We start from the raw sequence: 27,399 nt of genomic DNA, 5'->3' as shown, positions 1-27,399 counted from the left end.
GGGTCGCGACATTTTTCTGTGTAACTTCTACATTTAAGGATATTAAATATACGTATCTTTTCGCAAAAACAGATTATCGTAATAGATAAACTTACACGGCTCTTACAATTTTATATCTTTATAATTTGTACATTTTCTAAGAAACGTACGCTTTTTTATCAAGTATTAAATTCTCCGAAGCTTTCAGGAGATTGCATAAAAGACACGGTGTCTATTTTATAAAAATAATCATTATTTTCTAATCCCGACTTCTAATCTCGTCGAATCATTTATGTAGTCAATTCTCACACTGACAGACTTTCGGAATCGTGTGTTCGCGGGAGATCGGTTCGTTTCGGTGGGAATCGGCTCGCTTCGCTCGAGCGAACATCACGGTGCCAACACGAGCCGGAGAATTTGAAGCCGGGGCTCTCGTTGCCTGCTGTGCCTTTTCTCTTTCGTCGTATGTTTCTTTTTCTCACTCTCTTTCTCCCTCCTTTCGTCATCAGTGCCTCTCTTTTTCTTGCCATTCCACCATTTCCCTTGTTCAGCGTGGTGCCCCTTCTTGCATTCGTTCGTTCGTTCGTTACGTTGCCTAGCCCTGGGAATGCGCGGTCGCTGTACCTCTCTCTTTCTCTCGCACGGTTGCTTGCTTCCTCGCTCCCTCCGTCTCTCGCTCTCGTTCCATCTCTGTTTCACTCACTCACGCGTCTTATTGACCCGGACCCGGTTCTCTTCTCCTCTCTCTCGATTCGCCGGGTTACCTCCGACTCACCCGCCTCTTGATTGGGGGTTGAGTGGGAAGAAAGGAAGCCCGATGTACAAATCCTATGATATACATTTTCATTTTCTCTTGCCTATGCGTGATTTAAAAAAATGTAAACTTGGAAAGGTTACGCGATTTCGCGTTGTGGCTTGCGCATTAAACATTTCTTGCAGAATTTGGTTTCACGTGTAACATCAATAGGCATGTTGATTGTTCCCACGATATGTTTTCACATTAATAGATTTAATCTTCCTTCTTACAGTAATCAGAAATGTTCATGAAATATGCATTAGAAGTTACATTTTGTGTATAATACTGAGATTCGTTTATGACTTAACTTATATATTGTGTTATAAATAGTAATGTAATAATGTTTAAAATAACGACAAGTAATATGAGAATAATTTTACTCGCAGATTTTCGACTCGTTAATATAAGTTTTGTATTATTTACAGATTATTGGAAAAAAGTAAAGATTAATATGGAGCTTTGTCTAATACATTAATTTGTATATTTATCACACATTGTCTAAAGTAACTATTATTGTGAAAACATACATTTAAAAGAAGAGTATAGTCCATACTATCACATCACAACCTCCTAATAGGATATTTTATTAAGACATCAATGGAGAATTTGCATAAAATAAAAATTCATAGAATTGGGAAGTTAGCAACATTTAGAAATGGGAAAATATTGAAAGTTGGATTATTGAAATAGCGATGGTGTGTACATGCTGCTGTATGTATATGTTATGTTTTTAATTAGTTTCTGTCTAGAATCCAAGTATAATTTTGTACAATTTAAAGGAAATTACCGAAAATTCTTCCGCAACATGTTTCTTGGAGAATTTAAAAGTTCTTCCGTATCGACTGGCAAGTAACACCGAGTAAGAGTTCTTCAGTCGGTAAAGTCGACTTGACACGCAGGAAAAAGGGTGCGCGAAAAGCAGGAAGTGCCAATGTGGAGCAAATTCCAGTGGCCGTAGCAGTGTAACGAAACTAAGAAGGGTAAAAAAAGGCGCGAGAAGAAAGAGCGCACGGCGACAAGTCAGAGTTGGTGTATCTTCCTCTCCCTTTCGCTCTCTTTCTCTGCCTAAAAGTTGACCTCGAGTTTCAAGGGTAGAGAAGGGTTTGCAGTCGTTTGCCCCTCTACCTTACCAGGGACTACGAGCCATGGCTCTCGAATTCTCTACGAACGGAAGAGAGAAAGCGACGTTGCCTCGACGTCGGTAGTGGTAGTCTCCCGCCATCCCCACCACGACTATAATGTAGTTCGATTGGTTGGCGTGCTCGGGTTTTCCTTTGTGAGCGGGCGGGTGAAAGCGTGGCTTGGCAACGCTGTACGAGTTCGCCGGCGTCCGCTGGAAGGAAGGCTAAGCTCGCGCGAGTGCAACAAAGACAGGGGAACGTGGAGAAAGAGACAAACAGACAAGTAGCGAGTGAGACTTCGGGCCGAGTGGAAGGGGATCGAGTTGGAGAAAGAGAAAGAGAGAATGTACAAGCGTCCAGCCAGCCCGTCCTCGCCAGCTTCGCCCTCTGTGTGTGCGGCATCGCGTGTAGAGTCGGTGGCGAGAGAAGCAATCCGCGCGTAAGCTTCTCCATGTGAAAAAGCTATTACGCGTTCCACTACCACTGTGCATCCAGTCAGCATCGGTGTACGTATGCACGGTAAAGAAGCATTGCGTCTCTACGCGCGCGTGGTGTCGCATAGAGTGCGTAATTAGCGACGTGTGTATAAGCAAGTAGAAGAAACGTCACGTTTCCAAAGGAGAAGAACGACGATATATCTGCGTAAAACGAAACGACAGTGACGCGTATGCATGAATGAGGATAGAAAATCTTATGCCAAATACTTTTATCGGTACCACCGAGAAGAAACGCTGTGTTTCTCGAATGAAAGGCTCCATGAGTACTTAGGGGAGGGAAGAAGAGAGACAGAGAAACGCACTGTATCTGTCGATGGTGGGGAGACAGAGGGAAAAAGAAAGAGCTAGAAGGGGAGAGAGAGCGTCCTCCCCTACCCACCCGCCCGCCTTCCTCCTCTACCCGCCGTACCTACTCACGGAGCTAACGAACGGTTGAGCGTAGCGTCGAGTAGACCGCATCCCAAGTATAACGTACGTATTCACGAGGACCTTCTCCTATACAACGTGGAAAAAGCGTGTATGAAGCAGCTCGTGCAACGAGGAGTACTGGTAGTGATCGTGTAGTGCGCCGGCTGGACAAGAGAAACGTGGTGTGACGACAGTGAGAGAGCACGGTAGCGCGTGCGGTGCGTGTCGCGTACACGACGGCTACGAACAAGACTTCGTACGAATGTGAGGGTACATGTGAACACTTGTGTACATCTTCTCGTGAGAGCAAGTGAGCGAGGTAGTGCGTGCGTGCGTACGCGCGCGCGCTGTGTGTGTGAGAGGGAGAGAGAGAGAGAGAGAGAGAGTGGTGTGTGTGCGTGCGTGCGTATGTACGTATGTATGTGTGTGTGTGTATATATATTATACGTTCATGTATGAGGGAGACAGAGGAGTGTATGTGTGTGGATGAGTGCGTGAGCGTGTAAATTCTTCGTACGTCCTTGTTCTTTTCGTTGTCGGAGGGACGGTTCGGTAAACGAGGCTGAAGTGACAGACAGACCGTCCGCGTGTACGATATGTCGGAACACCACCGCGTAGCCGGTGGCTGGGGTACACCGAGCCCAGGAAGTCGCGAGGATGGCTCCGGTGGTACCGCCTGGTGGCCTCCGGGTTTAAACACCGTTTCGGCCGAACAACAACAGCAACAACAACAAAATCTACATCAGCACCTGATGAATCAACAGCAGCAACAACAACAGCTATCGCAACAACAAGCGCAGCAACAACAGCATCATCAGGATATCGTTAGGAGTACAGCTGCAGCTGCTGCTACCCAGCAGCTTTTCTCCTACAAGATGGCCTCCAGCTTTCAGAACCCAGCCACTACGGGCACACAGTCGAATCCCGTCTCCACGTCTTCGCCGGTTGGCTCCTGCATGAGGGGAGGCTATGATTATAGATTAGGAACGGGGCCCGGATCAGGCGGAGGTGTACCAGGTACACCTTCTGCACCACCGCCTGGCGTACAGTGGTGGTACACAGGTGGAGTTATGGACGCCGGACAGAACAACCTGCATCAGCAATTGCAGGGCCAACAACAGCAGCAGCACCTCTCGCCCATTACCACACAAACGTCCACGCCCCCCGTTATGTCCCCGGTATGTTGCGACCACGATCGACCCCCTTTTATATGCTTCCTCTTTTCTTGTCGTTGCTTGCTTGTCACTTTTATTATTATTATTTTTTTTCTTGTTTCTTTTTTTATGTCCTATACGTATACATACAATTTTTTTGCTTACTTTTAGTTGCGCGGGATTCTTCCATGCACCTGAAAGAAAAACCTGGTCCGGTCATAATGTTTCGTATCATTCGATCTCGCAATGCTTTTTAACTGTTCATTTTTCAAGTTCTAATTCGCAACGCAGTTGCGGTTTACAATTACTGTTCACTTTTTCGTTTTTTCTTTTTTTTTTCGTAGATAGATTCGGAGGCCTTTCCATTTCTTTGGTATCGGTTCGAAACACGCAACTCATGGTTTTCTAGCATTTTATTTTTTGTAGCATCTTCGATGATATGTATATTAATAAGCTCAACCAAATATCTAGCTTTTACGATATTTTTATTTTGAAGATCATTAATGGGTCTCGAACTATCCGAGCAAGCATCAGTATCTCGCTGAATCTTTAATATCGAAATGAATAACTACGACCGCAGTAACAGTAATTACGACAACACGCGACAGATTGTCAATGTCTTATCAGATATGTATAACATTTCCATAAGAATACTCGTTTAATTCTTACTTTTATTTTGTTCTGCCGTAAAAGATTTTGATTGCTTTACGTATTTTACTTGATGCGGTTATTCAGTGACTTCAAAAGTCATTAGATTCTCACTCCATTGTAGTAAATGATAATTTTCCTGAATATTTTTGAAGGAAATAGTTCTTACAGGGAGGACTGCTACTATTTGCAATATATATTATAAAACGTGTAAAAATGATACGTTCAATATGTACTACTTCATATTTTGCACGAATTTCAATTCTTGAATATTAATTTTTCGTCGACTGGCAATGATGAGCTACCCCTTTTATAACAAAAAATTCTTTCATCGTTATTCCACGTTTAGTACATATAATTCTCGACAGCCAGACTAATTAAATGTTATCGGTTTCGTTGTATTTAGAAAATCTTAATAACCGATTCTATCGTGCCTGCTTTCGCACTACCGTCTGCGTTTCATCCTGACTCGCGTCTCTTGCCCCACCGACCGTTGTCCGCTATTGATTCCGGGTTTCGTGCAGCCTTCTTCGTATGTACGTTCGTACGGTGGCTCTTGCCGCGCCGGGCCTGGTTCCCTTCCTTTTTTCGATTACTCTAATCGACATCATTTAGACACGAACCATTCTTACACAATTTTCATAAAAATTAAGAGAACTTTATTTCTCTTTCATAACGAACAAAGAATTTTATGTCTTGCAGCTTGTAAGGAATTTGAAAGTCGTTTTTCAATTTTGCTAGATTTATTCTGAACCACTCAAAATTAGAGATAAGAATTTCGATAAATGAAAAGCTCTCTATCATAAAGAAAGGAAAATTCGCACAACTTCTTCCTGTTTGAAAGGAAACAAGTGTATATTCTTTTTTCCCTTCTATGTTTTAATTTATGATGAGATATTGGAATTTCGATTAACCGTACTTTTGCTGTAAAAAGAAGGGAACTCTGTCTTCGTTTTAAAGTGAAGGAAAATACTATTTTTATGAAATGTCTGAGAGCATGGTAATTAGTTTTTAAAAGGAAATTCTGTTTTTCGGACATTGTGATGGGTATATACGTTTTACGGTTGTGTGGTTTAGTCGTTCATAATTAGATACAAAAATTCCGATCAATAGTCGCCCTGTGTGCTATGAAAAGAGGCAAACTTTTTTCCCCTGTTTAGAGGCGAATGAAGGATTCTATTTTTCAGATATTCTGAAAGCCTGAAAATTCACTTTATGGAAATTTGTATCTGTATGCCTACGTGTTTTTCAGAGGTTCCGAAACAGGAAAATTATTTTTCTTAAGTTTTTCTAATCTACATTTTCATCGATAGACATATTTAAAAAATTTGTAGAAAATTATTTTCAAACTCGCAGAAAAATATGAAATATCTGCTTAATGAAATATTTAATTTCCGATTTATTCTTTATCTTTCGATACTTAACTTCGGTTCGCTTTTCTATAAAGTAAATTCAATGCATAAATCGTAATAAAAATTTAGATTATTTCACTAGTCGAGTAGTCACTTTCTTTTACATATTTTTTTGCATTTTGCCCTCACATTCAACATTCGTTTAACTACTTACTCGATCTGAAAGTTTAATTCGAATAATTTAATAATTTACATTTCTATCGCATGTTTAACGATTTTCAGTGTTCCACGATTACGTTCTACTCTAATTAGAGAGAACCTCGTGCACTAAGTAATACAATTTAATGTTAAGTCTCTTTATTCTGTACCTCTTAATGGGAAACATAATTATCAGTACATGAATTATTTAAGACCTAGGAATTGAAAACAGACGATCCTGCTTACATCGCGTACGTATACAGATTCTGCTAACTAGACTTTGACTGCTTCGAGCCGTAACACTTTTTGCAGGAATAACAGTTGCCTATATAAACATTCTTGTCTTCCAAACACAGTCCTGTGACAAATTGAAATTCCTACGAAAATGTCAACAAAGTTACTGTTGTATTACGATATACAGCGTGATCCGAGAGAAAAGATTGAAGCAGAAGAATCGCTATAATATTACCCTACCATACTTTTTTGTATACTATGTTCCATGTATTAGAATGTACATTTATCGTGCTTCTGATTTTTCTCTAATATCGACAATATTGACTAACATTTTTAAATATAAACATTCTTATTTTTAATAAAAATTCTTATTTTTATATTTAAAGGAAGGAAACTTTGGAACTTGATGTTATTCATTATTAAAGAATACACGATTATACGGAATATTGAAAATGTATTTGGAGCAATATTAAAACCGGGACTCGAATGAAAGTTCGGATCGAAGTCTGTGTCTATCAGGTCCGGAGAGAAAGTCGGAAAGTGGTCCGAAAATTTAAGATTACGGTGATAGAGGTAAATGGAGGGGCTAGTTGTACATTCTTTTACATATGTGAGAAGAACGAAATTTGTTGATTGTTAGAAATTTGGTAAAAGAAGATGAGGTATTCGTCGTACAAAAATATGGACGTTTGCTATTCGATTTTAAAAATAATCTAGGTTCGTTGCTTCGAATTTATCTTCACAATATGTATTATGTGACTCATCTTTCCCAGAAGTGTTCCTATTATGTAGCAAGAGTGATAAATTTCATTTTAATTGAACGTTCAAAGGGAGGCTATTGTATCTTCTGTTCTTTTTCGAGTTGTATCGCTGGTGTTTTTGTTTGTACTTTTGGCGATTACTTCAGTTTTCTGATAAGTTATCATTTATTTTAATTTAGTGCTTATAATCTGGGAACGGTTCAGATATATTTCAAGATGAAAGAAGTTATACTTCGGCGTAATAAGGAGGAACTTAAAATTTTATTATTATTCATGGCAAGCATATTCCAAAACGAATTAATCTTTCATTTGAATTTTCTAGAATCATTTAACGTATGTATATGTTATCAATTGAATAATGAATACGTGGAGAATTCATTATAATTTTATAGTCACTATAGTATCGTTGACGTAAAACAAAGTATTATAATTAGGAATTATAAATGAACAATCTTATACAACATCTTCGTACACGTAGAAGTTTCATAAATATATAAATGTGAATTTTTCCGAAGGCTATAATGCTAACCAAATATTGTTACAGGCATTGTGGGAGAGGGTTTATTTCAATTTTATAATTATTAATGATGATGTATTCATCACAAATATTGAGACAAGATGATCGAAGGGAGGAATTAGTTAGAAACTATAAATACTAAAAAATCCTAACTTGTTCTAAGAACAAATATGTTACACGTGTTAACTGTTTACCGTTACAACTATCACGGATGTAAAAGTACTGTCATATTATTTACATTTCAATGAGTTTTTAGTAAATTATTTCAATATTTTATAAACTCGTCGATATCGTTTTGTCATTACTTTTTGTCGTTGTTTTAAACAAGGTCGATATGAACATTACTGTGCATTTCAAATACAAAACAAATGTAGTAAACATTTATAGAAGTTAGCCATGCGTTGCAACTATTTCTCGATACGTACATACCTACATGTTTCCTCTTACACTCTAATGCTGAGAGCAATCAGATCATTTCAATTGATTCTGAAACAATAATGAGTATGATACATATTTCAGTTCGGCATTCAAGTGAAGGAGAAACGTTAAGGTTATTTTTTTAAATCGATAAAACTCTTATCGATAATATATTTTAAACCAATGATATATATTTCCATACTGAATTTCACGTACCCATTGTTGATGTATTTAACCTGAATTGTTATTTTTTCAGAATGGATCTACAATATGTCATGAACTACTAAAAATTTCATTCTATTCTCCAAATGGATATATTCTTTATATAAAATGTCCGTAACATACAACTAATATACATAGAGTGTAAAATACTTTAATTAAAGTATTTAGATAAAATTACTTTCATATTTTATATCGTACTTGATGTAAAAATTGTTTGAATTTGTCAAACACTATTTTCAGAAGGTTTATATGTTATTTTTCTTGTTTATACGTTTTTGTTTACTCAAGTCTCACCAGAACATTGACTTCACAAACACTATTCAGCATTAGGCATATGTATGCAGTATACACATATTACTAACTAAAAACTATTAGATTCGAATGAATAATTCATATAGATAAGTTCATAAATGATAAACAGCATTATAACATATATACAGTATTATAAAATACTTGCACGCATTGCTTTCATGCGCTAATAGTATTTTAGTCCACAAAGCAACGTCTTGCATGTAAAATGGGAAGTTCGTTAGACATGTAAACTTTTATTTCTGAGAATATTTATAATAAAAATAGAGAATGCGTTACCAATATATCGCACGTGATATGGTAGTAATATATGAAATTAATATAAATTGCAGATTGAATTTTATTAGTCTACTAATTCTATTAATTTTTTTATCTAATCCAAATATCAAATAGTTGGATTCGTACAATCGAGTTATCAAAGTTATTTAAATAGGTCGAATTCACTCAGGCAATTTAATATATTCATCAAGCACTCGGGAAACTTCAGTTTGGAGTAAACATTGCCAGAATTTGAAATGAAAGAGAATTACGTATATACGCCGAAACGAAATCACTAAAATTTTCTAACTCCAAACCAAAGAGAACATTTTTAGTTTTCCGGTGCCAATGATATTATTATGAACAATTTAAATTCTTCAGTTACAATGGACATGGACGGGTATTTTTTGGGAGGGAATATCCTTTCAAAGCTGATATTAATGAATATCTAATAATTGTAGACACATCGAGTAGTAATTTTCTTAATTTTTTTTTTTAATTACAGCACCAGTTACAACAGCTAACGCAGCAACAAAATAATCTTCAGCAAAATAACGCTCAGAGCTTGCAACAGCGAGACAATATGCCGAGGGGAAAAGATTCGAAGCCAAGAGGACGGATGACCGCATACGCATTCTTTGTGCAAACATGTCGCCAGGAACACAAAAAGAAACATCCAGAGGAGAAAATTGTTTTTCGAGAATTCTCCAAAAAGTGTGCAATGAGGTGGAAGGTAAGCGAATTATGTTTTCAACAAATATTCAAACGTGATTAACGAAAGCAAAATATTTTATTTTTAATGTGACAAAAAGATTCTCTGAAGATGCTTAGATTTTTAAAAAGGTGTTCATATTCGACAACAATTCTTAATAATTTTAGTAACATAAGTGCAGGTTTCAGATCATCAAATAGTATTATTTTTCTGTTTCTTTGAGAACAATATTTTAAAAGAACGAATACTCGTTCTTCTTGAATATTTATTATCTTCTTTGAAGCGAGAACTAAAAATATCTGTTGACAATTTATAGAATAGTAGGTATTCGATTGAACCAAGCAGAGAGCAATTTTATTTACTTACATCTGATATTACGTTTGTTTCCTCATTTGTGAAATGTATATTTATTGAAAGTTGTTTTAAAAGGAACATTATTTAAATATTGAAACATATTCATGATTCGGTATCATACGACTTCGATGATATACAAAACCACATGATAAAGAAAATTTAGTGAAAGCTCCGAGGATGTAGTATGACCTTCTTCAACAACATACGCAACATTGAATTTCAAAGGTTAGCCACGAGTAAATTACCATTTTTCTAATGGAACATCGTCGTTCACTCTTTTAAATAAATTTTCCCCGAAATTAGTTCGTTAAACGTATTTCAGGAAATCATAATGGTTTCTGACGTTGTTCACTACATAACATTAATAACGTTTACGAAATATTAAAATAGAAATAAAAATAAATATAAAAATAATAAGAACGAAATAACGACAGTTGATATGTCATACTCGAGGAGTGAATCTGATGTATCGAATTCATGAATGTAAATAGCTCGAAAACGTAGAGGCAATATACATTATATCATCAATATCTAAATCACGTTTGATCTTCGATTACATGAGTTTTACTTAATTCAAGTCATGAAACTAGTTCAATGTAGGGAGATCAAGAATATTTAGGATTAACAGTTATCGTATACCTGCACTGACTATCTATAATCCTGTCACGAGTGGGATTAGAGTCGGGACCGGTTTACAACAAGAAATCGTTCTATAGAATTTGTCCCTTACATATAATGAGCAAGCCGTCGAAGGTTAAAGCCATGCCAATTACACGTACATCCTTTGCAAATGACTGGATTCTTTGTATTCCTATAATAACTGTTTCAAGTAAAATCACTTTTATTTGTATTGGTGAAGGTATCAAATAATTAAATAGAAATGACTTTGTTAGCACGAGAAGTAAAGATTAAAAAGCAGACGTTAAAAAATACTTTTTTCTGAGGTATAATTAATTTTGTCTGCGGATCAGTCTGCCGAGAATGATTGTCAAGTTTAGAGTTGCAAATACTGTTATCAGTGTCTTTCTTTTACAGGTAAATAATAATATTTATGATTGAATGAGTCGGCTTGACATTGGGATCACCGCATGGAAAACATCTAACAGAAAGAAAACGATAACACTACTTGGAATTCTAAACTTAACGGATATTCTCGCTTAACTTTGTTGGAAACAAAATTAGTTAGTTATTCGAAAGGAAACGTTTCTGAACGTTCATGTGATTCTTTTGTCGTTAGGGCGCAGCAAAAGTTTAACTGCTTATACATTCACAACATTCATAACATTCTACATATATTTAATATATAATATTTAGGTGGTGCTTACTTTTGTTGGAATTGAATATCGTATCTTATGCTCAGTTAGCCAAAGTAAGACTTAAGTGAAAGTATGGTTTATTTTCTAAACGGTATAACATGTATATTATTGTTGGTATTTTATATATTTTTGTATTTGTGTGCATTCTCATAGATTTCCTCATATTCTCATAAACATCCGCAGTCTACACATAACTTTGTTGAATCATTTCCATCACAATTTTATTAAACGACATTTTTCGAGGAATCGAATACGTCCAATTGAATGATGTTTTTACAATGAATATTTTACTTTATTACATTTATGTTCGTTTAAATTCATGAAAGAAGACTATTGAAATTTTCAGAACGGTTCGTATTCGAGTGAATTTTCTGTTGATGTAATAAAAGGGACATTTGTATAAACGCGTGTATATTATGAACTTTAAGACGAATGAAGAAATTCAGACATATTTTTTCTGCGGAAGAACTTGAAAATGTGAAAGGACGTCATTATGAACAGGTGCCACTCTAACATCTGGCTATCCCACCCCTCGGAAAGGGAGATACTTTCTGCGCACTTTTCTTATGGACTACAGGCCACATGGTCTTTAGAAGGATTAAAGGCGCTGACCTTCCGATTATCGTGGTAAAATGTCTTAGCAACTGCAAAGTTTTAGGGCGACATTTCGTGAATGTCTCGTACTGAAACATATGTGACTACAATTCTCGAAAGAAACATTTTAGAATTTGTTAATAAATTACTTCTAGTATCTTCTTGTATATCGTTAAGTAATTATTATATTACTTATACATTTAGAATGCATGTACAAAAAAACCTGCAAAACAACGTGATAACTAACAAACATTACATATGCTTTGGATATGCCTGCTTAGTCTATCATTATCTTTTTTCATTTTAATTATTCAAAGAGACAATAAGGCTAAGTTATACGGGAAGTAATTAGACTCACTTAACTCGTTGTATTTGAAATGTAAAAACGATTATTTCTTGTAATAACAAATGAAGATATACAAACGGTCTACAAAAGGAAATGGAAATATTAATTTACATTTCTTACTTTGTTCTGTATATTGATATTCTTACTCCAATCATACGACATTGTCGTTTTCTTTGCAGTAACATTGAAAATTTCTACTAAATATTACGTATTTCGTTTATCGAAAATATTTCACGTTTTTCAGCGTGACAGAGAGTAACATGAATTTTTTAAACAATTTTTAGACAGCATCTATACCGCTTCAGCCCTGTCTTTATCGACCAATCCACCCAAACCTAAAGCTCACCCTCCTCGGTCTCCTTGACTCACGGTATATGAAAACCAATCCCGCTCTTCGTTTACTAGAAATCCACTACTACATTTCCAATCCTTGATATCCGACGATAATCAATTCGGTAAGCAGTTTGTCTCACTCGACAAAAATGGTAAAAATATTAATATTGAAATGGTAAAAATTACAAAATTAACTTAAAAATAACCGTCATATTTAAAAAATGTAAACATGTAAAACTGTTTGATCGATAAAATTGCGTATCTCTGCGTCATTAGAATAATAATAATGGGTCAAGAAAAGGAAAAAATTAGTATAATAAATAAACTTCATTAATATTTTGCATATATCTTACAATGTTTACGAGTAACTGTATCTTGATTATATTTTGCATCCATATTCATTAAATGATAAAATGTTAACACATTGTAACTAACTTTAGTGTTACATATTTTATGATTATAGACTATGTCAGATAAAGAAAAGAAACGTTTCCATGAAATGGCAGAAAAAGATAAGAAAAGATACGACGCGGAAATGCAAAACTATACACCACCGAAAGGCGAAAGTAAAGGCAGAGGCAAAAAACGTAAACACATCAAAGATCATAATGCTCCCAAACGATCTTTGTAAGTAGACATAATAAAATTAAATATCTTTAATAATACAATAAAACGTAATATCATGAAATAATGTTTGATTAGTTTTAAATATTGATATGTTTCTTTCAATTCGTAAGAAATAATTTCTAAACATTTTACTTTATTTCATTCTTTAGATCTGCCTTCTTCTGGTTTTGTAATGATGAACGCGGAAAGGTAAAAATGCTAAATCCCGAATTTGGTGTAGGAGATATTGCCAAGGAACTTGGTAAGAAATGGTCAGATGCAGATCCTGAAACCAAATCGAAATATGAGGCTATGGCAGAACAAGATAAAGCTCGATATGAAAGGGTATGTATAGATATTACTTTCTATATTTTATTATTTTCTATCTCCTTATTTTCAAAGTTGTACTGTTATAAATTGTCGAATATCAAATTGATATGAAATTAATTGTATTAAAAGTTCTTATATGGTATTGTATTATCTATGTATTATGTAGGAAATGACTGCGTACAAAAAGAAAATGAAGGATGGTGCACCTGTAGTAGCAAATCCAGTGAATACCATAAAAAGTGACAGTGAAGAAGAGTATAAAGAAGATGACGAATAGCGGATACACGACAAAATTTCATCTATCACCCCGTGTCCTTGATCCTGAAAGCATACCTCACCTACTGTACGTACCATTGACCTTAGCGTGAGCGTACTTACACCACTAGGAAAACAAATAACTAATCACCAGTCCCCGATTATTTACAATAATAATTAAATTACCGCGATTATAATAATTATTTTAAAATTGTATGTATGAGAGAGATGCGAGAGAAGATCGAATGAGTGACATTTGTATTTTAACATATTGATAGTATCATGTAAAATGGAGTAGGATAGCAGAATGGAAAGATATGGTGCCCACTTTCTATCAGGTGGAAGGCGCAGGGGCTCAATCATTGTTGACATTGTCTCCAGACTATGTTGAAAGCTAACATAGTTAAAAATCGTGAAACAGGATACGGCGGCTCCATAGTTGGGCGGTATCACTCGATATAGTTTGATATTTATCAGTTCAGTTCATTCGTTGCCAGTTGTAAGAAGACTTATTGTATATCTTTGTACAGAACATTTCTTTAAATCAAATCTGTCGCAGGTGGGGCATGGGGCTGCTTTGTATGAATGTAATTGATTTAAGTACGTGTCGTATAGTTGTAAGTATTAGGATAAGTATATTTTAATGCAACTTCGATTCTACATCTGCGTCAACATGTGATAGTTTCCACTAACAATGTATTCTAAACCAGGAGATTGAGCCTTATAGCTTATAAGTAATTGGAATCTAAACAAATATCTAATTCACAACTTTTCTAAATCAAAAATTGGGACGATAAAACCCAGCCATGGAGCAGTGGTATTTCGAAGTCCTATAACCATATATAAAGTGAATAATTTTTATTCATTAGAAAGCTAAGGATCGAAACCATTCGATTTGTTTCATGAAATAACTGATACAAATTTTACTTTTATGTTGTCTTAAGAATTATTATAATCTCAATTTTTTATAATTATATAAAATAATGAATTTTTGTTCTTATCGAAATCAATAGACAGTCGTCAAAGACAGACCAAACTAGAATTGTACTTTGAGTTTTAGCTGATTCAAGTAGTCCCTGCCCTTACCATCGCCATCCTCCCTCTCATATTCATTTTCCAATAAAGGAAATACGTTAAATCCTTTCAGAATCATGTGATTCCGTTCATTGTTTAAGAAAGTAAGATAGGACGTGTCTTGTACTGCCTCGAGTCATCTGGTGTACAGCAGGCTGTATTATAATAAATTATTGTGGTTTCTTGTAATATTAACATTCCTAGATCCTAGTATGTACAGATCTTAATCATTGAGATTAGAGCCAACTGTGTAAGAAGCATACCAAAAAAACAGGCTAGGTAATGCAGATGTGAATTTCGTGGCCAAGATTGGTATGCAAAACGAATATACAAGAGGCTTTGTTACGGTCAGACTGACTTGCACCTTGATTTGGCTCAGCAGGTAACCACTACTTTTTGACATAAAGCTTTTCATCTCCCCTGCACATTGTCATGTAACGGATAATTGTATGATTATATAAGCAAAAACCTGTTTTAGAGGGAGCTAGAGGACGAATACTGTAAAATATGAAATTGTAATATTTTAATACTGATTTGCAGATGTGCATAATTTTAACATAGCTGGTTAAAATGAATTGTACTGATACGAAGGTATCCATTTGATGGAGATAAATAATAAAAACAGATATTGAAAATTACGACAGAATTTTCTGTATTATTATAGAGGAATTATAACAGTTATAAAAGAAATGTTTGTTTTGTATATCTCTTAGGATAAATAAACTTTTCAAAAAATATGTGAATATGTTTCTGGTACTGCTCCAAACCTGTTTTTAAGCATTTACATGCTCAGACTATTGAATTCACAAAGCAGTACTAGACTTAGAGTACTAACACTTATGATATTAATATAAAAGTAAGTATATACGATGTGCATTTGTTTATGACATGAAGTATCATTTTACACAATGCTTTCTTATAGTATGGAGGATAACTTCTGCATCTTACACATTTGTACTGGTGCTAATCGCACATGAATTAGCAATTAATTCAAAATTGGAAGTAATGTGTTAACTTGTTTCATGTTATACACATTACATGCTTCAGCGCAAACGGACATTACTGTACTTTTTTATATGTATTTCATACGTTCAAACAATTTTCTATTATTTTATAAGCATCACCATAGATTATAAATGTACCATTGACATAGTAGTCTTATCAATAAATCAATAATTGTTACTCTTAGTACAAATTTCTTAATTTATATATCTACTGGAACAATTCATCAATTATGATTTAATGTGCATAACGAATTGAAACGTGTAACAGATACTATTTATTTTTTTTTATATTCCCATTGTAATAAACTAACGAACGAAATATAAGAACCACATTTATTGTTGCCTTTAGTTAGAGTCAAGTGTATGTTAAATATGACTGATTGAATAGAAACTGAATACTTTTGTGGATATCTTATTTAAATATTAAATATGGTTATATTAATATAGGGTTCATTGTAGATGAAAGCAGACAATATAACATATTCAAGTAGCTTTTGCTAGGGGGCATTAGAAAGAAAAATTTAAAATTATGTTTAATTCAAAATCAAAGAAAATAAATCTTTATAAATGCTGTCTCTACGTTTTTTTAATTTGTATAATATGTGTAATAATATTGTGGTTTAACACACGATTTAATTTTAAAATTCAGTAGCTAAGGTTAAAGGTGAGTGCAAGTTCCAATTAGATCCATTCAGTTCCATTAGACGATAATAACTCATAATAACTGCTAATAACTCTATCATCATCTCTGAAGAAACTTCACGCATTACTGCATATTTATATGCTATGGTTTTACTTTAAAATATACTTCTCTAAAGTTTCTTTAATTTCTGAATCAATACAAAAATTTATTTATTATTTCTAATAACAATGTATTTACATGAATACTTGAGTTAAATATTTACGTTAAATGAATATTAACAGAGCAAGTTAAGAATTGAAAGATTATATAAATATAAATGGAAGTTAAAAATTAAAAAATAATGTTCAGAGAACGAGGCATAAGCTTCAGAACAAAAGAAATTCGCTCACAGTACCATCTATCGACGCAAATGGTGAACTGCAACATTGACCGGGTTCGGAAATTCGTAGTTTCGAAAGATATAGTTGTCGTTTTGTTTGCGTTCAGTCTTTAACGGTTGCAAGAAGGACTTTGAAGGACTTGTATTTGAACGTTAAATGTAAGGAACTCAATAGCCGCCGAAAGGTCATCATATACGTTACAGGTCGGTTAAACGAGCAACTCTAATGACTTAAAACAGCGATATTTAAATGTACGTCGAAGAATCTTAATAATCCACATTACTGTCAGAAGCTATTCTCATATATCTCCGTTTTGTAAGGTAGGTTCGAATTTTTAATGACGAATCCTTTCAACTACTACACTCTGACAATGTTCCAAATCTGTTGTCACAGAGCAAAATCTGTTGCATTTTCTTGTTCGTTTTATCAAGCATTAATTATCATTCTAGAGTAACGCATTTCTTTACACATCTACGAAAACCGTTGATATTTGAATACATTGGCATATATGAAATTTATTTACTCTGTCTGTTATTTATAAAATTTGTCTCTCTTTTTTATAAATATGATAAGTTTTCATGACAGTTATTATGAATTATATCTATCAATGACATATATAATAAACTAACTTAGTTATTCACCAACTGTTCAATATATCAATCATAATGATTGTACTTATTTTGTTGTGTCAAATCAAATACTATATTTTTATTGTATGTTTAAATATTTTACACCATCAACCTCAAAGAAATTGAGTGTTCCATGGTTAATCTTCAGATAAGGTATACAAAATTTTGTGAAGAAGCTTAAAAACACATTTAAATTAATCATCTCTATAGGTCCTAAAATATGGAACAAGATACAGAGTATATTAAATTACCATTAGAAGAACGATGTGTACATAAGGTAATATGTTTCAACATAGCTTTCAGCTTTTACTTCAATAGCAACTATATTTGTAATTATGTTTAATAAATTGATTTTCTGAAACATTAATGTTATCTAGTTATGGAGAGCACGTTTACATGGCTATAAAGAATGTGTGAACACGTTTCAATGTATTGATGATGAAAAGTCTCCTGAGTGGAACAAGTATTTAGGATTTATTAAGAAGTTTGTAGTAGATAACAATGCTGCAGCACAAGAAAAAGGATTAGAGGCAGCATTGGCTTTTATTGAAAATGCTGCAGTTGCAGGAAAGTAAGTGTTATATAGAAAAATTCATTTATCAGTTTGCGCCTTGTTTAGTGCTACCATTGTGTTGAAATAGTTTTTCAATATGTATTTTTTTGATACAAAGTAATTTTATAATTTTTAATATCATTGCTTATATGTAATTTTGTAGGACTGTTGGTGAAGTTATGAATGGAATTGTCACTAAATGTATTGCTGCGCCTAAAGCTAAAACAAAAGAGTTGGCAGTACAAATAACATTGATGTACATAGAAATTGAAAAGCATGAAGCTGTTCAAGAAGAATTGTTAAAAGGATCTGAAGCAAAAAATCCAAAAATTGTTGCAGCATGTATTTCCACTTTAACTCTGGCCTTGAGGTAATTACATGTTATCTGTATCATCAACTATTCCAAATATAATATAATATAAGAAAAACATTATACTTGCAGGCAATTCGGTCCTAAAGTAATTAATATAAAGCCTTTGATAAAAAAGATGCCCAGTTTTCTTGAAGACAGAGATAAAACAGTCAGAGACGAAGGCAAATTCATGGTTATAGAAATTTATAGGTATTTTCTTAACATTCAGTATTTCTCACTTGAGACCTTAATAATATGGATATATATTTTGTGTAACATTTTTCTGAAATATTCAGGTGGATAGGCGCACCTTTAAAACAACAATTAAATACATTAAAGCCAGTACAAATCGCAGAATTGGAAGTAGAATTTAATAATTTGAAAGAAGAGAAGGTTGTACCAATGCGTTTTCTGAAATCTCAAAAACCAAAATCAATATGTGTTGTAGATTCTGTAAGTGAAAACAGTGAAGGTAAATATATAAATTTTAAATTGTCTGACAGTTTTTTTATATTTCTATTTCTAATGCAAAACACTTTGCCCTTAAGATTGTAAAGATGAGGGGGATGGCAGTTCTATACCAGAAATTGATCCTCACGAATTGTTAGACCCTGTTGATATTCTTTCTAAACTTCCAAAAGATTTTTATGACAAAATTGAAGCTAAAAAATGGCAAGAGCGAAAAGAAGCATTAGAAGCTTTGGAGACTCTTGTAAAAAATCCCAAGTTAGAAAATGGCGATTATGGAGATGTAGTAAGAGCTCTGAAAAAGGTATGTTACGTGTACTTTATGAAATTTATTATTATTATTGTATCTTTTAAATGTTATAAATAGGTTATATCCAAAGATACTAATGTGTTAGTTGTTGCACTGGCTGGAAAATGTCTAGCTGGGTTAGCAACAGGTCTTAAAAAACGATTTCAACCTTATGCAACAGCTTGTCTATCATCAATTTTAGAAAAGTTTCGGGAAAAGAAACAAAATGTTGTACAAGCTCTTAGAGATGCTGCTGATGCTATTTTTCTTAGTGTAAGTAGACACATAATAATAAACAGTATTCGTTTATTGTCTAGTTTTTTTTTATTTAACATCTCTGTATACCTAAATATTAGTTAACATTCGTTTGAATACAGCTTTTAGAATATGAGATGAAAAATCTATTTGACTAGAACATTTTGAATGTAGTCATATATTGAAATATTATTATAGTTTTTGTTAATATTAGGTTACCATCGATACTATATTAGAAGACACACTTGCTGCATTAGATAACAAAAATCCTGCTGTTAAAGCAGAAACGGCTGCTTATTTATCAAGATGCTTTTCTCGCACACCACCGCAAAGTTTAAATAAAAAGCTATTAAAAGCATATACTGGTGTACTTTTAAAAACTTTAAACGAACCAGGTATGTTTTAAAATTAATTTTTGTAGAATTAAACTCTTCATTTTTTAAATGTATGATATACATTAAAGAGAAACATATATTTCAGATCCAACTGTTCGAGATACTTCTGCAGAAGCTATTGGCACAGCAATGAAATTGATTGGTGAAAAAGCTATGATGCCATTCCTAACAGATATAGACAATTTAAAAATGACAAAGGTACTTTATAACAATTTTTGTATTCGTAATTCATTAAACAGAAATTAAATATTTCATATTAAATGAACAATTTTGTACTCTTTTCTTGTATTAGATAAAGGAATGTGCAGAAAAAGCTGTAATACTCGTTAAAGTTCCTAGTGCGCCAAAAGTAGCTGCAGACAGACCGAATACAGCTCCAAATAAACTTGAATCAACAAAATCTAAGGATTCAGAAATGAAAGCTCCAAAGAGACCTAATACTAGTACTGTTAAGAAACCAACTAAGAAACCAACTGCTTTGACAAATTCAGGTAGATATTGAAATTGAATATAATAATAAAGGTAATACTTATAATTGTATTAAATGACATTTAATTTTGTATATTAATTGCAGCTGTTTCAAAGAAGCCTTCTACTACAAAGACTCAAGCAGAAAAAAATTATAGTGCCGAAGAAATAGAAGAAATGGCAGCAGATTGTTTACCACCTGATATTATTTCAGGTCTTGTCGATAGTAGTTGGAAGAACCGTTTATCTGCAGTTGAACAACTTCTAGAGGTAAAGAAAATGCTTCTGTTCCATTTTTAAAATTTTATTTTATTCATAGACATCCATAATTTAGTAATGATGAGCAAAATAATGTGGTAGTAAATAGTAATTAATAAATAATATTAGGATTTTATTTTTCTAGTTTGTAAAACAGATGGATATAGCAGAAGGATCTACACAAGTTATTGTACGTACTCTAGCAAGAAAGCCAGGTTTCAAAGACACAAATTTCCAAGTTCTTAAATTGCGGTTGGAGATAGTAAAATATCTGGCAGAAAATTTTCCATTTTCAACGTAAGATTCATATCTAATGCAATATATTTATTTACAAAAAAAATGTTTTCATTTGTCTATTTTATTAATTAATTTCCTCGCAGTACTGTTTGCGAATATTGCCTCATGGATATAACCGAGAAATTAGGGGATGCGAAAAATAGCACAGTTGCAGGAGAAACTCTTTTAGCCATAGCGGAAGCAACAAGTTTTGAACATGTGGCTGATGAAATATTGGCATTTGCTTTCAATCAAAAAAATCCTAAAGTTCAACAAGAAACATTAGTATTGTTGAGTAGGGGTCTCACGGAATTTGGATGTGTGTAAGTAATAGATTTGTTTTGAGCAAGATTCGCAAAATACATGAGTATAATATTATTTATATTGCACATATATATATTTTAGTATCAATGTCAAATCTGTTATGGAAAATATAAAAAAAGCAGTTGCAGCAACAAATCCTGGTGTTCGTACAGCAGCCATTACATTATTAGGCACATTATATTTATCTATGGGCAAACCACTGCTTGTATTTTTTGAGAATGAAAAACCTGCTTTGCGTCAACAAATCGAAGAAGAATGCGAAAAGGTACATTTTCCATTGCTACAATGAATTGATATATGAATATGCCATTGCAAAAATACGTTTCTTCGTGCAAATTAATCTTTGTGTGAACAACATAATATTTTAGCGCAATGGTGAAGCTCCTCCGGTACCAATTCGTGGGGTAAAATGCAAAAAGGATCAAATAAGTGATGACGCTGATGATGCTGAATTAGATAAGAAATCAAATGCTAATAGCGAGCTTGACATAAATAATCTCATTCCACGAGTTGATGTTAGCAATCAAATTTCAGAGAGTCTTCTTAATGAATTATCAGATAAAAATTGGAAAGTTAGTATGATACTATTTGTAATACTATTAAGATGGAAAATCTTTCCTAATATAAAATTAATTAAATTTTTCGTAATATTAGGTGCGAAATGAGGGTTTACAAAAAGTAAGTGGTATTATCTCAGAAGCAAAATTTATAAAAGGCTCTATCGGTGATTTACCACAAGGATTAGCTTTGCGATTGGTTGACAGCAATAGTAAGATCGCACAGTCAACTCTAGGCATATGCCAGGCATTAGCTGTGGCTATGGGTCCACCGGCAAAGCAACACATTCGAGTCCTTTTTCCTGGTTTCATACAATGTTTAGGCGATAGTAAAAATTGGATTAGGACAGCAGCAATTTCGTGTATAAACACATGGGGAGATCAGTGCGGTTATAAAGAATTTTTTGACGGAGAAATAATTGGAGATGCTTTAAAATCTGGATCACCGGTACTTAGGGCTGAGGTGTGGAATTGGTTGGCACAGAAATTGCCTCTGATTCCTGTAAAACAGATACCAAAAGAAGAGTTACGTGTATGTCTTCCATATTTGTACAGTAATTTAGAAGATCGTAATTCTGATGTTCGGAAAAATGCTCAAGAAGCAGTGTTGGGTTTTATGATTCATCTTTCTTACGAAGGGATGGCAAGGAATACAGAAAAATTAAAACCTGGATCGCGAACAGTAGTACTTGCTGCGTTAGATAAATCTCGACCTTACCTACCTATCGAACCTCTACCAAAAAAACAAGCACCAAAAGAAAGTAATCAGAAAGTTGTCAAGAGTGCTGGAGCTATGAAAGCTTCGAAAGCAGTAGTGAAACCTAAACAGAATCAAGCAGCTTCGAAACCTAGCAGTGCTCGTAAGAAAGACGACGATGTGGATACAAGTCCGTTATTGGCTGTTAATAATCTCAAGCATCAAAGAGTGATCGATGAGCAAAAATTGAAGGTCCTGAAATGGAATTTCACCACTCCAAGAGAGGAATTTGTTGAACTTTTAAAGGAACTTATGACTGCTGCAAATATAAACAAAACTTTGATATCAAATATGTTTCATTCAGATTTTCGATACCATCTTAAAGCTATCGAGGCATTAACCGAGGTATAATGTTTATGTATTAAATATTTTGAGTAACATTTTTATAAGGGAATAATTATAGTATATAATGTTATTACAAATTCTAGGATCTGCCTGATAACAATAAAGCATTAGTGTCTAATTTGGATCTTATTCTCAAATGGTTGACACTAAGATTTTTTGACACCAACCCTTCTGTGTTATTAAAAGGTTTAGAGTATTTGCGAATGGTATTTAACCTATTGATAGAAGATAAATATCATATGTTAGAGAACGAAGCGGCATCGTTTATTCCGTATCTCATTATTAAAGTAAATCATTCATATTTTTCTCTTATAACATACATATTCATTAACATATGTTTATATATGTATTTATATATAATAAATTTTTGCTTAGATTGGTGATCCAAAAGACGCTGTGCGTAACGGAGTTCGGGCATTATTTAAACAAATAGCATTAGTGTATCCAGTAAGCAAATTATTTTCGTATGTAATGGAAGGTTTAAAATCTAAAAATGCTAGACAAAGAACAGGTACATAATACAAATGAAAATAAAACGTAAACAATGTGATAAGATAGTATTTAATTATATCATTTTCTTTTTTTGCTATAGAATGCTTAGATCAATTAGGTTCCCTTATAGAAAACTATGGGTTGTGTGTTTGTCAACCTTCTGCATCTGTAGCATTGAAAGACATAGCAAAACAAATAGCAGATCGTGATAATTCCGTTCGAAATGCTGCTTTGAACTGCATTGTACAAGTATATTTTCTTCAAGGAGAAAAAGTGTACAAGCTTATTGGTCAGGTAATAAGCTATATCCAACTGTATATCCAACTATATACTTTTTCTGCAGCTGGAATATAAATTGGTTCATTGTGTTTCAGATATCTGAAAAAGATCAGTCGTTATTAGATGAACGTATTAAAAGAGCTGCTAAAAATCGTCCAACAAAATCGGCTTCAACAAACAAACTTTCAACTGCTTCAAGTGCAACAGCAATTCCTTCTAGTGAAGACGTTAAAGCAGAATCTGAAGAAGAAAATGAAGAAACACCCGAGCCACAACCTATTCCAGCAGAATTAGAAGATGAACTGTATGTATTATATTTGTTATATATTTTCACAATTAAATTAACAAATTTTTAATTGTACATAAATAACAGTAAACTTTATCAATGAAAATTAACGTATGTATATTTTCATATCTTTGAATAAATTTAACGTTCTAGACAAGTTCCAACATCGACACAATCAAAAATAACGGGTCCATTCGGGCTCGATATGGATTATTTGAAAAGGATCGAATTAGACGCTCCTGTGAAGTACAGCAACCCCGTTCTAGTAGATATTAATTTAGACGATCTGAACATATCTCTTGACCCCAACGCGGCTAATCAGCCCAAAGTACCGTAAGTAATTATTATAATTTTGTTCTTCTAATATTCTAATATTGAAATAATATGGTACATATTTCAGGGTGATTTCCATTTCTCCACCGAAATTGTTAGTGTCAAAGTCCGCATCAGTGACGCAACAATTAAGTCCAGCTAATACTAGTAAAGAAGATAGTCTTGAGCGCAAAATTCTTGCAATGTCTAGTTTGGATTTATCAGTAGCAATACAATCGATGAACAGTATAGATAATGTTTGTATTTATAATAATATATGTTTTATTGTTTACTACTTACAAATAAATATGCAATCTCAAATTATTTTTCAGTTGATAAAATCACATCAAGTTCTGAGTTTGCAGTCTAAAGAAGATAAATTTATTGGTTCAATAAACATGCAATTAAAATTTTTGCAAACGTATCCCTTACAACAGGGAGGAACAGATATCTCGAAAGGTTTCAGAAACACATTTATGGTTATTTTAGCGGTAAGAATAATTATAGATATAAAGTTTTGTTAATACATGATAAGTACATTGTGTTTATTGTGAAATTATTTGCAGTTTTATGATAGTGGAATTCTTGGAAAGAATGTTCCGTTGATACATTTGAAAGAACTTGTGGATCAAATGATTAGTTTGTTAGCTGAGAACAAATTAAATCATTTATATCAAGCAGGAGTGTATTATCGTGTGATTAATAATATTGTCTGCAAAATAATAGACAATTCTAATCATACTACTATCATATGGTAAATTCCTAAAATTTAACATATGTTACTAATATTGAAATTCATATATATTTAGGAACTTTGATTTATTTACATCGTTTCAATTTTTAGTGCTTTAATAAAATTACTCCATGGGTGTGCTGACTCAACTTCACCTTCTAAATATGAAGAATTAGTTATGAAGTGTTTATGGAAAATAGTAAAGCTAATTCCTAACTGGGCAGCGGATTTAAATTATGATACTATTCTTTTGGAAGTGCACCGTTTTCTCAAAGTATTCTATTAAGTATATACATATTGCAAACATTATTTTTAATGTATACGATATTTATAAATTTATGCTGCGTAGGATTATCCAAGTGTGTGGTGGAAAAAACGAATACCGGATACTCCTTTACGGACAGTTAAAACAGTTCTTCACAGTATGACTCGCGTAAAGGGCAGTACAATACTCAGTCATCTGACACAAATAAATAACACAAACGAGTCGGAATTGCATTCTTATCTTATAAGGCTAATTGCGGTAAGTTCGATTACATGAATTATGAGATTGAAAAAAATCCATTATGTGGATTTTAATTTACTATTTAATAATATCTATCAGACTTTTAAGCCAGATGAAATTAACACCAATCCAAGGACAACAATAAAACCCGGCAATAGTGGTAAAACACAAGAACATTTATCAAAGTTTACTCATCAACAATTATCTGAAATATTTAAAAAGATTGGATCTAAAGAACACACGCAAGAAGTACGTGATATCAATAACAAATTATTTATTTCATGTCTTACAGTTTTTTTTATATTGCAGTAATTACATTATATTTTTTGTACAGGGTTTAATGCAGCTGTATGATTTTAAACTTCAACATCCCGAAGCTGACGTACAACCTTTTCTGGTAAAGTCTCACCAATTCTTTCAAGACTTTATAGAACAAGGATTAAGAGACATTGATCAAGCACGAAAAAATCAAAATCTTGTACCACAAACCAATAATCAATACTCGTCAGGTAAATGACTTATATAAAATATTGAAATCAAAATATTATTGTTTTTATACAATTTATGCTTAACAGGTACGACTGAGCTTGTTAGTCCCGATAAAAAAAGATTAGACTTTTTTCCATTACATAGGCTTGAAAAACTTGGAGCATCTGAAGCACAATGTAGAACAACTACCAGTCAGCTTAGTCCAACATGAATCAACCTCTCTTGACATTAAATAGGTGAGCATAAAATTAATTCCCATATTAGCCATTTACGGACGGAGGTTATGGAATACGAAAGTTAGTTAACAGTAAAAGATTAATAACAAATTAGTATAAAAATACTACCGATTATAAATTATAAATAGAATTTGTTTTCACAAATAAATGAATTATATTACAGGATTGCAGTGTTCGAAATGGATCCAGAACCAATAACACATAAATACAATATAAGATCAATAGGGCAGTCACGAAGAGTAATGCGGTATTAACATTAACTGTAGTATTTACGTTTCATTTTGCTAGTAGTTACGTATATGTTATGCTACTGGGATATAAAGTTTAACACGTTCGTAGTTACGTTAAGTGCAGTAATATGAACTTTATATAATTAATAGCAGTGTAACTTATACGTAATTACTAACAAAATTAAATGTAAGTTATACAATAGTATAATCTTAAGTATTTTAGGTAAAGTACGTAAGACTAACAGTAGCATTCATGTTTAATTTTATTAGTAGTTACACGTAGATTATGCTGCTACTAATTATATAAAATTTATTTGTTACAATACTTAATGTAACTACAAATGTGTTATACTACACGTATTTATCACTATTCAAATATGATAATTAAGCTATAACAAGCTAGTATTATGCTCTTTTTAGACTGATTTTTACAGCGGATTTTTACTTCATTAGTTCTTTTGACGTAAATTGTGCGGTCTTTAATGTGTATTATAAATTATAAGCTCATTTCTGCGTTAAATCTTTATTTATAAAAAGAAAAAAAAATTATATACATTTTATTATTTAATTACTGAAAAGTTGATTATACTCTGGAAGCATGTCTCTCCGTATTTATAATCACGGTATACGAATATAGATTTAATACGTTAACTTTTCGTGATAAAATAACAGTGTTAGATAAAATCAACAATAATAATTTAATATGAATGTCTTCAGGAATTTCTGAAAAATCTTACGTAGTGTAAATAGAGTATGTATATATTCTAATATTCAATAAACTATGTCTTACAATAATACTATTTTGCTGTTTTTATAAATTATGAACCAAGTCTTTACTTTATTTCTGTTACGATCTCGATTACTGATTAATTAACGATAATTACAATGAAAGGTAGTCAGAACTATGCCAGAAGTACGGTTGTTTGAAACTGTTTGTAACTATTTAAATAGTGCATAACGATTCAATCCATTTATAGAAGAAGATCTCTCTATCCTTCTCGCACAGTATATCTTTCTCTCTCGCACACTTTCAAGCGTAGACCTCCACTAGCGTCCTGTTATCCTATTACTCAGCCGAAGCTTCCCTGATCCA

The 27,399-nt window shown here is 33.1% G+C and overlaps 2 protein-coding genes across 2 annotated transcripts; both read left to right on the top strand.

The window, feature by feature from the left end:
- Positions 1 to 2,853: 2,853 nt before the first annotated feature.
- On the top strand, positions 2,854 to 15,528 carry LOC128876386 (high mobility group protein DSP1-like). Its single transcript, XM_054122708.1, has 5 exons — positions 2,854 to 3,979; positions 9,377 to 9,604; positions 12,990 to 13,153; positions 13,303 to 13,477; positions 13,629 to 15,528. The coding sequence occupies exons 1-5, from the start codon at positions 3,398 to 3,400 to the stop codon at positions 13,737 to 13,739; spliced, it is 1,260 nt and encodes a 419-aa protein (XP_053978683.1). The 5' UTR covers positions 2,854 to 3,397; the 3' UTR covers positions 13,740 to 15,528.
- A 1,363-nt stretch (positions 15,529 to 16,891) lies between these two features.
- On the top strand, positions 16,892 to 27,104 carry LOC128877092 (protein mini spindles). Its single transcript, XM_054124090.1, has 31 exons — positions 16,892 to 17,138; positions 17,658 to 17,724; positions 17,825 to 18,018; positions 18,164 to 18,370; positions 18,443 to 18,562; positions 18,649 to 18,824; positions 18,901 to 19,124; positions 19,188 to 19,382; positions 19,579 to 19,759; positions 19,845 to 19,957; positions 20,052 to 20,250; positions 20,334 to 20,497; positions 20,631 to 20,782; positions 20,866 to 21,084; positions 21,167 to 21,350; positions 21,454 to 21,657; positions 21,740 to 22,744; positions 22,828 to 23,031; positions 23,120 to 23,255; positions 23,337 to 23,530; positions 23,611 to 23,819; positions 23,955 to 24,134; positions 24,202 to 24,370; positions 24,446 to 24,604; positions 24,680 to 24,867; positions 24,958 to 25,120; positions 25,196 to 25,369; positions 25,451 to 25,600; positions 25,686 to 25,860; positions 25,927 to 26,076; positions 26,240 to 27,104. The coding sequence occupies exons 2-30, from the start codon at positions 17,668 to 17,670 to the stop codon at positions 26,049 to 26,051; spliced, it is 5,820 nt and encodes a 1,939-aa protein (XP_053980065.1). The 5' UTR covers positions 16,892 to 17,138; positions 17,658 to 17,667; the 3' UTR covers positions 26,052 to 26,076; positions 26,240 to 27,104.
- Positions 27,105 to 27,399: the final 295 nt, after the last annotated feature.

Source organism: Hylaeus volcanicus, chromosome 5, assembly GCF_026283585.1.
Source record: "Hylaeus volcanicus isolate JK05 chromosome 5, UHH_iyHylVolc1.0_haploid, whole genome shotgun sequence".
NCBI lineage: Eukaryota > Metazoa > Arthropoda > Insecta > Hymenoptera > Colletidae > Hylaeus > Hylaeus volcanicus.
Note: the sequence above shows the minus strand (reverse complement) of the source record. Positions and strands in the feature narration are given on the sequence as shown.

Excerpts from the sequence above, each read along its gene's own strand:
- LOC128876386 (XM_054122708.1), top strand. The coding sequence starts at position 3,398 with ATGTCGGAACACCACCGCGTAGCCGGTGGCTGGGGTACACCGAGCCCA. Across the intron at positions 13,154-13,302 it reads AATGCTCCCAAACGATCTTT|ATCTGCCTTCTTCTGGTTTT; the intron begins GTAAGTAGACAT and ends TTCATTCTTTAG. Across the intron at positions 13,478-13,628 it reads ATAAAGCTCGATATGAAAGG|GAAATGACTGCGTACAAAAA; the intron begins GTATGTATAGAT and ends TGTATTATGTAG.
- LOC128877092 (XM_054124090.1), top strand. The coding sequence starts at position 17,668 with ATGGAACAAGATACAGAGTATATTAAATTACCATTAGAAGAACGATGT. Across the intron at positions 21,085-21,166 it reads CTCACGGAATTTGGATGTGT|TATCAATGTCAAATCTGTTA; the intron begins GTAAGTAATAGA and ends TATATATTTTAG. Across the intron at positions 25,370-25,450 it reads ATCTTATAAGGCTAATTGCG|ACTTTTAAGCCAGATGAAAT; the intron begins GTAAGTTCGATT and ends AATATCTATCAG.